This window comes from Zingiber officinale, chromosome 8A (genome assembly GCF_018446385.1).
Source record: "Zingiber officinale cultivar Zhangliang chromosome 8A, Zo_v1.1, whole genome shotgun sequence".
NCBI lineage: Eukaryota > Viridiplantae > Streptophyta > Magnoliopsida > Zingiberales > Zingiberaceae > Zingiber > Zingiber officinale.
The window spans coordinates 41,863,574-41,877,425 of record NC_056000.1 but is presented as its reverse complement, the minus strand read 5'-3'; the positions used below and the strand labels follow the sequence as shown (position 1 = coordinate 41,877,425).

Sequence of the window (13,852 nt, the reverse complement as noted above, 5' to 3'; positions counted from 1 at the left end):
TAAGAGTGATATTCATGCTCATATCCATTCCTATTCCATAATACAATGATTCTCATTCCGATTCCTATTCCTAGGAAAGAACCAAACACCCCTTAGTCTTGACTCATCTGATCTTCTACTATCAACAACTATTCTATTGGACAACCTACTTGCTAACACCTGTTGGATTTTCTATCCTTGCCTAGTAAACCTTGAGTTATTTGGATTACATTAAGGCTACGTTTGGTAGGGTGTAATTTGCCTTGTAATGTAATCAGGATTACATTACAAGGTTGATTATTTTGTTTGGTTTAATTTTAAACTTGTAATGTAATATAATCTGGATTACAAAAGGTAGTGAAGTTTTATAATTTGGATTACAAAACAAATACTATGTAATCCGATTACATTACGAGGTCACCGTTTAACCAAAATTTAAATGTCGAATATACCCCTAGTCCACCGCGACCGCCACCCGCCGTCGACGACCATCGGCGGTGGCCGGCCACCGCTGGCCGCCGTCGGCGACCACTGCCACCCGCCGGCGACCACCGCCGCCTACCGGCAACCATCGCCGCCTGCCGACGACCACCGCCGCCCGCCGACGACCACCGCCGCCGCCCGCCGGCGACCACCGCCGCCGCCCGCCGGCGACCACCGCCGCCCGCCGGCGACCACCGCCGCCCGCCGGCGACCACCGCAGCCCCCCGTTGTCGACGGTTGTCGCCGTCGCCGGTTGTCGACGGCGGTTAGCGGTTGCCGATGGCCGCGGCCGGCGGAGGAGGCCAATGGTTGCCGCAAGCGCCGGCAGAGGTGCAGCGGCCGTCGGTAGATGTCGTAGGATATTTTTGTCATTTTATAATATTACGAATTACTTTGCTTATAAAAAATAATAGACACCAAACAAAAGAATATAATCTCCCTTCTAATCAAAGATTACATTCATACTTTACATTTAAATGTAAAATATGAAGTCAATTTTTACCTACAATTTAACTTAAACTCATCAACATATCAACATATTGTACAAATATTAACATATGTACAATTAACTATAAGTTGTCATCCAAATATTCATAATTCGATCCGTAGCTATAGTACATTTGTTCAAATTTTTCTTTTAAATGAGATACATAACTGTGGAATATTGGGCTTCTAGAAAACTTCTATAGGATGAAACTAGATCGATTACTCCAGATTCGACGTTATCTGATTCAACCCATAAAAAATCAAAAGTGATAACTTAATTACACCAATAGTAATTATTATTTTTTTGAGGTTAAAACTATGATATGATTTTTTTTTCTAAAGTTATTTAATCAATTTAAAAATACAAATGGAATTCAATGATTTCATAGGGCATATTTATACACTCAATTTTAGAATTTGAGTTAAAAAATTGTTCATGTAATTATGAAAAACTAATGAAAAATTTTATATCACTTAATTTATTCTCTAATTTTTAATTTTTTTTTTAATTTACAACTCAGAAATAGTTTTATCATGATCAATTGGATAACTACACTTTTTTTTTTTTTTGAAGTGGATATCTGAAAGTGATGTTGGTGTAGAAGAACATATTTAAGTAAAAAATATCAAATAAAAAAAATCAAAGAGGTATTTCTTTGAAAATTTTATATATACAAAGAGATACTATTTTAATTTTTGCCCAAAATATATTAAATTTTCTTTTAAATTTTTATACTAATTTAGTTAGTAAAGAAATAATCATGCGTTAGTCAGTTATTTTATATCAATCAAATTTGTTAATGGACTTCAAATAGGAAAACAAATAATCTGTCGTTTCTACAAACCTGATAAATTAATTTTGGTCACAAGCAAAAAATGGCGAACCCACCCAGCCCTTTTGATGCATATTTAAGTCGTGGTGCCTACAACCTTTCCTTTCCTTCCATATTCCAACAAAATATTAAAATGAAGTAGAAAAGGCCACGGTGCGGAGCCCAGAGATGATAATGAAGTGGAACGGAGTGGGGTGAGTTTGCCTTCCCTATTCTCGTCCCGAAATATATTTCTACCTCCGAATTCATTCCAATCTCCTTCCTCATTTAATCGAAGAATTTTCATCCCTACCCCTGGGGGATTAAATCCCCGGCCCCATCCCGCTAAAATATCCATTGACCCCAAGTCAATGTGCATTTGAAATGGGAATGAGGTCAAGGAGGGGATTTAATTCCCACGAGATCGGGAATAAGAGTTTCCCGATTAGAAATCATAATTTTTTTCTATATCAAGTAGGTTCAGGGATCGAGATAGCATCCCCATACCTGAAAATTTTCCCGAACCCATAATCGAAATGTGTTCTCGAGCCAGCCCCAGTTTCAAATTTTCCCCACGAAACTTCGAACTCATGAAAAAAATGGACATCCTTAGCAGAGCCTACTTGACCGCCTTGGATTTAATATTAATAAGACAAAATATTAAATAAATTAAATTTAAATATTTTCCCCCCAAATAGTAAAGGATATCCCATTTTAATAATTTATTAAAAATATATCTCACTTCACGTAAAATAACACAATTATCCTCTATTATTATTTTCATTATTATTATTTTATCTATATCTTTCACCTAAATCCTGAATCGATCGGGCATATTATAGCAACTACGAAATCATAGTAGTTACGTATATTGTAATAACTACAAAATCATAGTTGCTACACTATGAAAAATAACTTTAATAAAAATGATTAAAATTTATTGGAACCTCCGAAAAAACTTTAAACGATATTATCTAATTAAGACTGAGTCATAATGATTACATTGGTTAACAAATATAAATTTCTGAACGAACTTAGCTTTAATTTAATATATTATGCGTCCCATTAATTTCTCAAAGTCTATCTAATATTCCTCCATTAATTTCTCAAAGTCTATCTAATATACATTTTGTAATAATTACAGTTTCATAATTATAATCATCTGCCCCCAATTCAGGTTTAATTGAGAAATATGGTTATGGATAATAATGAAAATAGTAGTGAACAAAATTAAAATGGAGCGCCATCTGATTAATTAAAAATGGTTTTAAATAGATATCGAAGAAACTACGTAACCAACCGAGTTTTTCTGCCCGCCTCTCTCTCCTCCGAACACGAGGGCCGCTGCGATCGATTAATTAATCAAAATCCAAAGATAATCAGTTTATTGCCACCCCACGTTGCGGTAAACCCGAACATGATCACCGCCGGCGCAATCCCCGCCGCCGCCACTAGCCCCTCTGTCTCGGTCCCCACCCGGCGGCGCCCGGCGGAGTCCTCCTCCGACGTCGAGTCCTCGGCCGACGAGCACGATGACGACGAGGGCGGTGCAGCACTCGAACACAAGAAGAGGCGCAGGAGCGGGAGGTCGTTGATGGCTGGTGGCAACTGGAAGGAGCGGGCGATGAGGATCCTGGCGGCGGCGCTCCTCGCCGCCTGGCTCGCCTCCCTTCTCTTCCTCGGCACCGCTCGCATCGGCGTCGCCGTCGCCGTGCCCAGGAAGACGAAGGAGGTGGTCACGCAGATTAACGCGCGCGAGGAGTCCATGAATTGGGCTGTGGAGACCGCCGCGACGCTCAAGAGGAGGAGGCTACGACGACCGGTATTAATTATCTCAACCTATTACTTTATGCATGATAATTACATATTTCCTTAATCGCTTCTTCTTTAATTAAAAGTTATTTTGTTGTTCTGAATGAGTGTAAAAGCTGTTCTCTTTCTTCATATGGAAATGAGTGTCAGTATTGCATATCTAATTTTTCATAATACAGAAATGATTGTTTAATCATTGCTTTTTATAAAATATCTTTTCTCTTTCTTTATGGATCCATTAATCAGTTTCATCCAAAATTATCATGGAATTAAAAAATTCTAAATTTTAAATCATTTCAAATTAAAACTAATATATTACTATTGCAAACAATTTGATAATGTAAATTCAGAGTAATGATAAATTGAGATCCCATTTCTAAATTTTTACTTTACCAATTTAAAAACTCACTATTCTCAATTTACGCTATCAAATTTAGATATGAGAGAGAGTATAGATATAAGAAGGAGGTTTCAGAAATACATTCATTTTAATTTGAAGTTATTCAATTCTCTAGATCTATTAGTTAGTTTCGAATGAAATTGACTGATAGACCTATACAAAATTTAAAAGTTTGATATTTTTTGAATTAGGAGAGTTTTAAGAACTAAGTGATGTTGTTGGTTAGTGAGTATCATTATCCTAGTTTTTATAATGAGATTATGATAAATTTTATCAAGTTTTGGAAATTTAAAAATTTATTGTTCTTAATTTATGTTATTGATTCAGGAGTATAAATATACATTATTTTTTGTTTGAAGTGATTCTGAGTTCATCAACTAGTTTCAAATAAAATTGACTGATGGATATTTTGGGAATATGATACGTGATTTAGATAATATAAAAACTTATGGAATCTAGTTAGTAAAATGCCGAAGAAAAATGAAAGGGAAACACATTTCCCCTTACGATACTAGAGAATTTTATTTTGCTACAAGAAAAGATGATTATGTTCACCACATGCAAACATCTTTCACCGTCTGTCTCCAGATTATGTGAAGGGGAGTAAATCATAGAAACTTATACCATCAAGTGACTAAAGGTGAAAAAAAAATTTCTTCAATGACATATGTTTGTTGAAAATTGATCTTTATTTCATTATAATAAATTTGTCATCTTCTAACCAATTAAATATCCTGTGAGAACAAGAGAATTTTATCTTAGGCTCTTTAGATATAGATATCTCTAAATAGATTGACCCAAATATTTGATATTCTTTTCTTTTTAGATTCCTGAGATTTGGAGGAAACCAAATAACAATGGCTTTGAGAGATGCATAGAGCGTCCAAAGACTAAATGCCGTATGTGTTCTTCTTCAAATTTCATTTGTCTATCTATCCATGCCATCCTCTTGATCGAACATCCACCATTTGCAGTCACTTGTAACGTTACGGTGGGTTACCTCGTAGTTCATGCCAACGGTGGACTTAATCAGATGAGGATGGGGGTGAGTATTCAGTTAATTACTCTATTAAACAAACAAAGCTTGATGCTTCACTTAGCTTCTTGATCACATTGCGTTGCCTTAAGCAGATCAGCGACATGGTCGCAGTCGCAAAATTGATGAATGCGGCACTCGTGTTACCCTTGCTAGACCACAAATCATTTTGGACTGATCCAAGGTAGGCGACCATGCTTCATGCATTCATATATCTTTACCATTTCACCTCTCTTACAAATGTGTTCTGTTCTCAGTGAATTCAAGGATATTTTCGATGTTCAACACTTCAAGAAAGTCCTCAAAAATGACATTGTCATAGTTGATTCCCTCCCAAGACAATATGCTCGAACCAAACCTCTTCAAAGGGCTCCTATTTCTTGGTCCAAGGTTGCATTACATATTGTCATTACATCATGTTATTAATTATAGCTCATCATTTATGTTTACTAGCCATTCTTTTTCAGGCTTCATACTTCAAAAGCTTCTCTCTCGTTTTAAGCAAGCGAAAGGTCGTAGAATTCACCCATACCGACACTCGCCTCGCAAACAATGGACTTCCTCCCTCCATTCAAAGGCTTCGATGCCGAACGAATTATGAAGCGCTTCGATACACTCAGGAAATCGAAGGCCTTGGTGAAAAAATTGTTGATAGGTTGAGAAATGGTAGCAACCCCTACATTGCACTCCACTTAAGGTAATCATCAAAAATTATGTTCCTCTTTTCTCATGGTGATAAGTTAAATTTAGTATTCTCATTAACTGCGTTCAAAGAATTGTGCACTAACATGCTATTTGGATATTATAGCACTTACATATTAACACTAATGTGGATGCTCTTATAAACAAAGTGATAAACCTAAGAAAATAATTATCTTTAATTTGGATAAAATCATTAGTTTGATTTCAATCTCGATATATATATGTATATATTTTAATTAACCGGCTTATTTACGATGATTAATTAGATACGAAAAGGACATGCTATCGTTTACTGGATGCAGTCATAACCTCTCAAAGCATGAAGCAGAAGAGCTAAGAAGTATGAGGTATAAGGTGAAGCATTGGAAGGAGAAAGAGATAAATAGCAAAGAGAAGAGGCTGCAAGGAGGTTGCCCAATGACCCCAAGAGAGGCAGCCATCTTTTTGAAGGCCATGGGCTACCCTTCTACAGCAAGCATTTATATTGTAGCAGGAGAAATTCATGGAGGTAATAGCATGAATGCTTTGAAAAAGGAATATCCAAACATATACACTCATCGTAATTTGGCATCCAAAGAGGAACTCAACCCTTTCAACAAGCATCAAAACAGGCTTGCTGCTTTAGATTACATTGTGGCACTCGACAGTGATGTCTTCGTCTACACTTATGATGGGAACATGGCAAAGGCAGTTCAAGGGCATAGGAGATATGAGGGATTTAAGAAGACCATCAATCCAGATAGGTACGTCGTATATACGTGTTTAATTAACATTACAATGCTAATTTATATATTATTGTGACCATTAATTCATTATTTAGGATTGGGTATTTTGATCAGGCCAAGGCTTGTGGAACTGATAGATCAGTTGGATCAGGGAGTAGTAAATTGGAAGGAGTTTGAGGAGAAGGTCAAGAAGGCCCATGCAAAGAGGGTTGGAGGACCATATGAGAGAATGACAGATGTAAATCCAAGACAAGAGGAGAACTTTTATGCAAATCCTCTTCCGGGATGTTTATGCAATAAGTTATATAGGAATACCTAAAATTAACAAGTTATTTTTAATTTGATAGATAGATGCCTCAGAGAGTCACCTTTATCGTTCATAACATTAACATACATGTACAAAGTTCTTTGTGTTATTTTTCTTTTTTGGTTTTTTACAAGGAGACTTCTTTGAAGCATGAACCTTGTAGAGAAATAGAGGAAATACAAAATGATAAATTGTTTTTTTTTCTCTAAGTTGTATGTTTATTTGATTGAACGTAATTGATGTTGCTAAATTCTGTCTACGAGATGGTAATAACCCTCTAACAATATTGTAGAGGCACACAAGAGTAAATGTTAGAGGGTTATGGTAATTATTTATGACACTCGCCTTTAAATGAAGGTATTTATATAAGTAGGAAATTATTTCCATTCATCTAATTTCCATTTAATTATGGCGACTTCAAACCGTTCGATCATGCATGACTAACTAGAAATGGTGATCATGGAGGGACCATTGAGATGATCTTGAGCTAGGATAGCCTATGGCTAATAGGGCAATAGTACTCGTTATATATATAGAAGATTATGTAGTTGAACCACGAGTGCGGCCTACTAAATCCGGAACAAAGAGATTAGGGAACAGAGCTTGATGGAGAGCTTGGGAATTGGATGAGTAGAGAGCTCGTGGAATCGAGTGAAGAGCGCAAAGAATCGAGTTGGGTGGCAAGCTTCGTTTTAAAATATTTCGGAGACGAAGAAACTTCTTATAAACCTTAATTAAATACAAACGCAAGTAAAATAATCACAAGTACTAAAATAAATAAAGCATTAAAAGAACCGATCGCCTCTGGAGATCCTGAATGCATGTGGCACCTGTCTTGGCGCCTCTTGACGATTCTTTGGGCACTTTTCAAGCAGAGTAGGAGGATTGAATAAGAGTTGTAAATTCTGAACGTTGAGCTTGAAGTTCTTTTATAAGCTTTTCCTAATCAACCTAAAAACTTTGTTCGATCGAACGAACCTTGGTCAAACCTGATCCAAAGACCGAGCCTCTCACGAACTGGATTGAGCATTACAATCTTGTCGTTATCAATTTTTCAGTTGATCGGAACCTTTTTGGTGGACTGAACCACCTAATTGTCAAAACTGAAGTTGGGTTAACCGAACCCATTCGATTGACCATACCTATTTCTGGTCGACTAGATCGATTTGGGTCTGATTCAAGCAATGTGAAGTCCAATTCACTCCAAACTTGATCCAGCTACGTCCGATTGAATCCGTTTGGTCTTCGGTCTTGCTTCTATCTCTAGTTTCCAGCAAGACAAGCATATAAACATAAAGAAACAAGTCTAATTCTTTAGTCTATTTGTCCTACTAAGTTTACTTAATTCTTGCTTGAAGTTTACTCCTCCAAAATTTCTTATACTACCTAGGATTTACTCTCATTGGGTTTTCCCTTTACTCAGATTTCACTCCTCTAAGTCTTCTCACTACTTAGAGTTCGCTCTAGTAGTATTTTTTTTCCCTTTGCAAAGCACTTAATCACCTTGACATGCTTGGACTTTCCACTTGTCATGCATCCGATCATCTTTGACCTGCCTAAATTTTTCTTTTGTTGGACATCTGGTCACCTTTGATTTGTTTGGACTTTCCCTTGTCAAGCATCCGATCACCCTTGACCTGTTTGGAATTTCCCTTTGCTAATCATTCGGTTAACCTTGACCTGACTAAACTTTTCCTTTGCTTAGGTTAACTCTAACTTGTCAGGACTTCTACTTGACTGACCTACTTAGATTTTTCACTTAATTATTTCCAAATATCTAATCAATCTTGACCACCTTGACCTGTTTAAATCAATCCTTAGTCAATTTTGATCTGACACAAGTATAATATAGCCTCAAAACCTTTCACCAACACTACTAAAGTGAATCCCATACATCAGTGAGGTTCATGCCACATCTCGAGTTCAAGAGACTAAGCTAAGGTCCTTGAACAATCATGGAGAAAAGGAGGCAAAGGCCTCTAAGGACGAAGAAGCATAGCTCTTAGACCAAATGAACAAGGTCCCCCAGCCTTGCTAGACGAGAACAAGATTGAGCCATAAGGGACAAGGATCGAGCTATGATTGGCCACCAAGGAGAGGGCTTCCGTCGAAGTGGATTTGGCCTTGTCAAAAGTGGAGAGTTGACACCCATCGAGCTTTGGAAGAGGAGAATGGCAGAAGCAAGAGGTTGGCCTCTTACCGTCTCCCGAGATAAACGAGAGGTTAGCCACCTAAGATGCCACCTTCTTTGACGTTGGGTTTGAGGGATATGTAGCTCCATTCAAGGCTCATGGCTATCCTTTGATGAGCATCCCTTCTGAAGCCTTTGATCCCAAATGGATTGTATAATATGTAATGTGCAATCATGCATGAAATGAACGTGCTTGGGATGAATAAAATAACTTTTTAAAAATCAATTTGTGTGAATTGTAATATAAATTGGTGTATTGAGGCCAACCCCTAAGCCAATGAAGCTAAGTGGGAGAGCTTAGAGACAAGTTGAGGTTTAGGAAAGACTATTAGTGTATGCACTTATGTGCCAAGATATTATTTATATATTTTATGGATAATTATTTCATAAAAACAAATATTCATCGTTAATCATTTACTTTTTTATACATATATGATTAATGATAAAGTTCCACGGATTAATGAGTATATTAATCTGAAAATAGTCCTTGATCGGATAGATATCTAGAGGGGATATGGATATTTAGATCAACGCTGAGTATGACTAGGTCGAGATAGACCAAGAGATGGATTTCGAAGTTGTACTTGGGGGTTTCTTGAGTTTAAAGGTACATTGGGCATGACCCGCTTGAGAGGAGATCACATATTAAGTATCATTGGTTATTCCTCTTATGAATTAGGGTAACTAATCTTTTGACTTGACACATTCATTTATTTTATGCGTAGAGTTATATACTTTAATGTCGTTAAAAGTAGTCTTTAATCGGATTATAATTAATATGGTTGTTAGGTGTATAGCAAAGCGTAAAGAGAATAGTGTTGAGTAAATAGAAGATTCATCGTTCTCTTGGATTAGGAGTTAATATCATGGTCGCTTGATAGAGATATTAGTAACTCGAAATATATGCCCATGGTAAAAATGCTTTATCATTTAAGAGAAGTCTATTATATCTTAAAAATCAAGTAAAATAATTAATTTGATGATTATGCATAATATACTAAATTAATTGGGATGTAGGCTAGATGAAAATATTGAATTACACAGTAATCGGTTCATGGTGATTTATAGTTTATGTTAGTGTAATCAACCTCCAGGGTTTCAATGTTTGACAATTTACCTTAGTCTGGTCAGTTTGATCAAGGGTTGATCCAAACAGGACTTGATGTTTGGAAGAGAAAAGTCTAGTCAGGACTAAATGACTAGCAAGGGTAAGTCCTAATTGGAGGTTAGATAAGGGAAAGTCCTGGTGAGTGAAACTAGACCCTAGTGAGTGAAGCTAGGTAGTGAAAGTCTTGGTGAGTGAAGTCAAGCCCTAGTGAGTGAAGCTAGGTAGTGGAAGTTCTAGTGAGTGAAGCGGGACCCTAGTGAGTGAAGCTAGGTAGTGGAAGTCCTGGTCAGTGAAATCGTGCCCTAGTGAGTGAAGCTAGATAGTGAAAGTCGTGGTGAGTGAAACCGGGCCTAGTGAGTGAAGCTAGGTAGTGAAAGTCCTGGTGAGTAAAGTCGGACCCTAGTGAGTGAAGCTAGGTGGAGGAAGTTCTGGTGAGTGAAACCAAACAATAGAAATCCTAGTGAATGAAGCTGGGTATCTTCAGGGAAGGTAACCCTGGGTAATATGCGCGATCGATCGGACCAACGAATTATTAATAATGCTAACACGGTTTTGTCTTTACCATTTTATATTTATGGTGCTAACTCAGTGTTGCAGGCAAGTCTTAGTATATCAGCTTGGTCAGATATTAAGCAAGGTCGGAGAAAGTCCAAACAGGTCTGAAGGATTAGATGTTTGGCAGGTAAGTAAAGATAAGTCACTGGAGGAAAGTGAATTGGTGAGGATGCATCCCAGTTGAGGGACAGTAGGCGTCGGTCCAATTTAGATCTATTTCGGATCTCTAAATTGAGACCTTGACTAGATCCCGGTCTCAGGGAAATAGGGTCTAATTATTACTTAGTATTATTATGCTAACACTTGTCTTGCAGGTTATTATTTAGCTTATTAGACTAATACATTTTGCAGGGCAAGAAGAGCACCAAAAGCCTCAGGTGAACAGTACTAAAGGCGCCTTCCAGGGGATGGAAGGCGCCTGAAGGCGCCTTCAAACAATGGAAGACAATTGGCATTGTTCATAGAAGGCGCCTTCAATGCATGGAAGGTGTCTTCTATAGGATAAAGTTTAGATCTCATCGCAGATAAGGGTCGACTTGTTTGGGATCAGAATTACCGCATTGGACGCGCCTTCAAGGCCTTTAAAGGCGCCTTCCACAGCCCTTATAAGGGCTTCTCGACCTAAGCTTCAAGAACAACTGATATAAAAGCTCCTACGCATCCAATTGAGGCTCCGACTGCTCTAGCTTCCTGCTACAATGCTGCTATGCTCATCTATTGCTAAAAAACTGCCCAAACACTGAGCTTGAGCCGACCATCTTTTGAAAAGTGTTTTGGTAACTTTAATTCTTGTACTTAATTACTACAAAAAGGACAAGTACAGTGTGTTGTACTTGTACCAAAATTTCTTGTACTCGATTCCCTCTTCTGGAGGTACCGGAAGAGGCATTTTTGTGGATTATCCATTGATAAGTCCGCGGGACCTGGGTCTTGAAGTAGGAGTCGCCGAAGGCTCTGAACCAAGTAAAACTTCTTGCGTTCGTACTCTGTCTGCTTGTTTTTTTTTTTGCCTTCTTAGTTTTCCGCTATGTACTCATCTTTTAAAATTCAAAAAGAACAAGTTTTAAAAACCCATGTGATTCCCCCCCCCCCCCCCCCCCTCCTCAAATGCGACTCAATCCAATAATTTATAACTAATATTTTTTCACATTGGGTGACCAAAACTATAGCTAGACAGTTACCTTAGTCTGTGTATAAATTTTCACTGTCTTCGTGTATAAAACCTAGAGGGTCGCACGCATAGCAAGTAGACATGAACATTATCTATAATTGATTATTTTAGTGGATACTACAATTAATCATTTTTACTATTTTTAAATTAGAATTAATTAAATTATTAATTATTTCTGAAATATCGAAAGCTAGAACAGATCAAATATGGATTTATTTGATCCAAGAAGAGATAATGGAAATTTTGAATAATCACAATTATAATGATTAATAAAGAATTTGAATGACCACAATATTAATGATTAATTAAAAATTTGAACAGTCACAATCATGATAATTATGGAGAATTTGAAAAGTCATACCTCTTCATCTTCCTTGGAAGCTATAAGTAGCCATCCTTTGAAAGTTTTTTGTGAAACTCTCTCTCTCTCCACTTCTCCCTTACAGACTTCTTCTTCACTTTCTTCCATCGAAAGAGATCGATAGTGCTTCCAAAAGGTTTTGTCAATCCAAGAGGCTAGCACCTAACAGATCGTATCAAGTTTATGATCTAGTGCACGTGGATACCGCTAGAAGAGGCATACATAGGACTCTCATTTGTTTGTGATATCATTCACTCTATCGAGGACTACGAGGTATGTTTTATTTCATGATTTAAGGAAAAAATCTGATTTAAAATATATGTATTCCACTGCGCTCCGATTCCAACAGAGACATCTGTGGGTCAAGCCACAAGCCTTTAGATGAATGATTGAGGCTGAGAGAGCTCAATCACATCTTATGTAAGTACCCCGTGGTAGTTTTGATATGGTCAATCAAGTTAAGTTAGGTCATGTTTGTGTTTGATGTCTTGTGTCTAAGTGTGCAGGAACTTAGGAGCACAAGAAGTCGAGCGGAAGACGCAGTGAACGAAAAGGATGACACAGGAAAAGAGCCGATGGGCTCGGTGCATCCGAGGGACGAGGAGCTACAAAAGAGTACATCAGTGGACAAGAAGGATATGTGCGTCGTTTGAGGGACGAGAAGCCGAGGTGGAAGCCTGCTCGAGGAGAAGATCAAAGTTAGGTTCGGGTAAGCTCAACTCTGAATAACTGGAGCATCACTCATACAAAGAAGATCAGCTAAAAGGTTGATCTGCCTCATGGAAGGCGCCTTCAATGGCTTAGAAGACACCTCGCATGAACAGTGTCGAAGACGTCTTCCAACCTATTGGAGCGCCTTCAATAGATGTCAATCGAAGATAAACTTTTATCTTCGGCGAATAAAACTTATCACGTTGGAGGCACCATGGACCTACTTGAAGGCGCCTTCGAGCAACATATAAAATTTTTTAGGAGCTATAAAAAGACCCCTAAACAGTGTCGAAGGCGCCTTCCAGCCTATTAGAGTTGCCTTCAATAGCCATTAACCAAAGATAAACTTTTATCTTTGACGGATAAAATTTCTCACATTAGAGGCGCCATGGACCTACTTGAAGTGTCACGCCCCCCGAGGAAATACCTCCCGAAAAATTTCGGCAGCATCTCCCCTGTACCGGTGACAATCGGAAACATCCGTACAAACAAAATACGTCAGCCACAGGCGGCTGGAATATTTATGCACAAAAGAAACACAACCACGCAGTTAAATATCTAGCCCACACAGATATATATCAAAAACACAGCGGAAAAACGAATAAAGAACCCACAAATGCGAAAGTCCACAAAATACCACAGGCATAAGTCCACAATACACGAATCAGACATAGTTCGTTTTCACAACTCTAAATCCAACAAAATCGAAGGGTAGGGAAAGAGAAAACAAAACCAAAAAAAAGGTCTCCGGATATGACGTGGGAAGGGGGACCGGCCAGCAACATACTCCAAGCATCTCCATATCATCTACCTACTGCCTGGAACCAACATAATATAAACGGGGTAGTGAGTACAGGGAACTCAGCGGGTATAGACAGGATAAAGCATGGTCTACATAAAGATATAGGAATCAAAGGATATAGTCTCCATAAGCAAAGAATAAGAATATGCTAACATAACACAACTCATCTATCTATACCTGATATAATGACTGTGCATGAACATACCAGACA

General features: G+C 37.9%; 1 protein-coding gene across 1 annotated transcript; it reads left to right on the top strand.

Moving 5' to 3' along the window:
* Positions 1-3,177: 3,177 nt before the first annotated feature.
* On the top strand, positions 3,178-6,754 carry LOC122010721 (O-fucosyltransferase 19-like). The gene is made up of 8 exons (XM_042567216.1): positions 3,178-3,582; positions 4,799-4,871; positions 4,947-5,017; positions 5,104-5,192; positions 5,266-5,398; positions 5,476-5,705; positions 5,977-6,453; positions 6,550-6,754. Exons 1-8 carry the CDS (start codon positions 3,178-3,180, stop codon positions 6,752-6,754), a joined length of 1,683 nt encoding a protein of 560 aa, XP_042423150.1.
* The last annotated feature ends 7,098 nt before the right edge of the window (positions 6,755-13,852 follow it).

Coding starts and splice junctions, on each gene's coding strand:
- LOC122010721 (XM_042567216.1), top strand. CDS start 3,178: ATGATCACCGCCGGCGCAATCCCCGCCGCCGCCACTAGCCCCTCTGTC. Junction 5,193..5,265: donor TCATTTTGGACTGATCCAAG/GTAGGCGACCAT, acceptor TTCTGTTCTCAG/TGAATTCAAGGATATTTTCG. Junction 5,706..5,976: donor TACATTGCACTCCACTTAAG/GTAATCATCAAA, acceptor ATGATTAATTAG/ATACGAAAAGGACATGCTAT.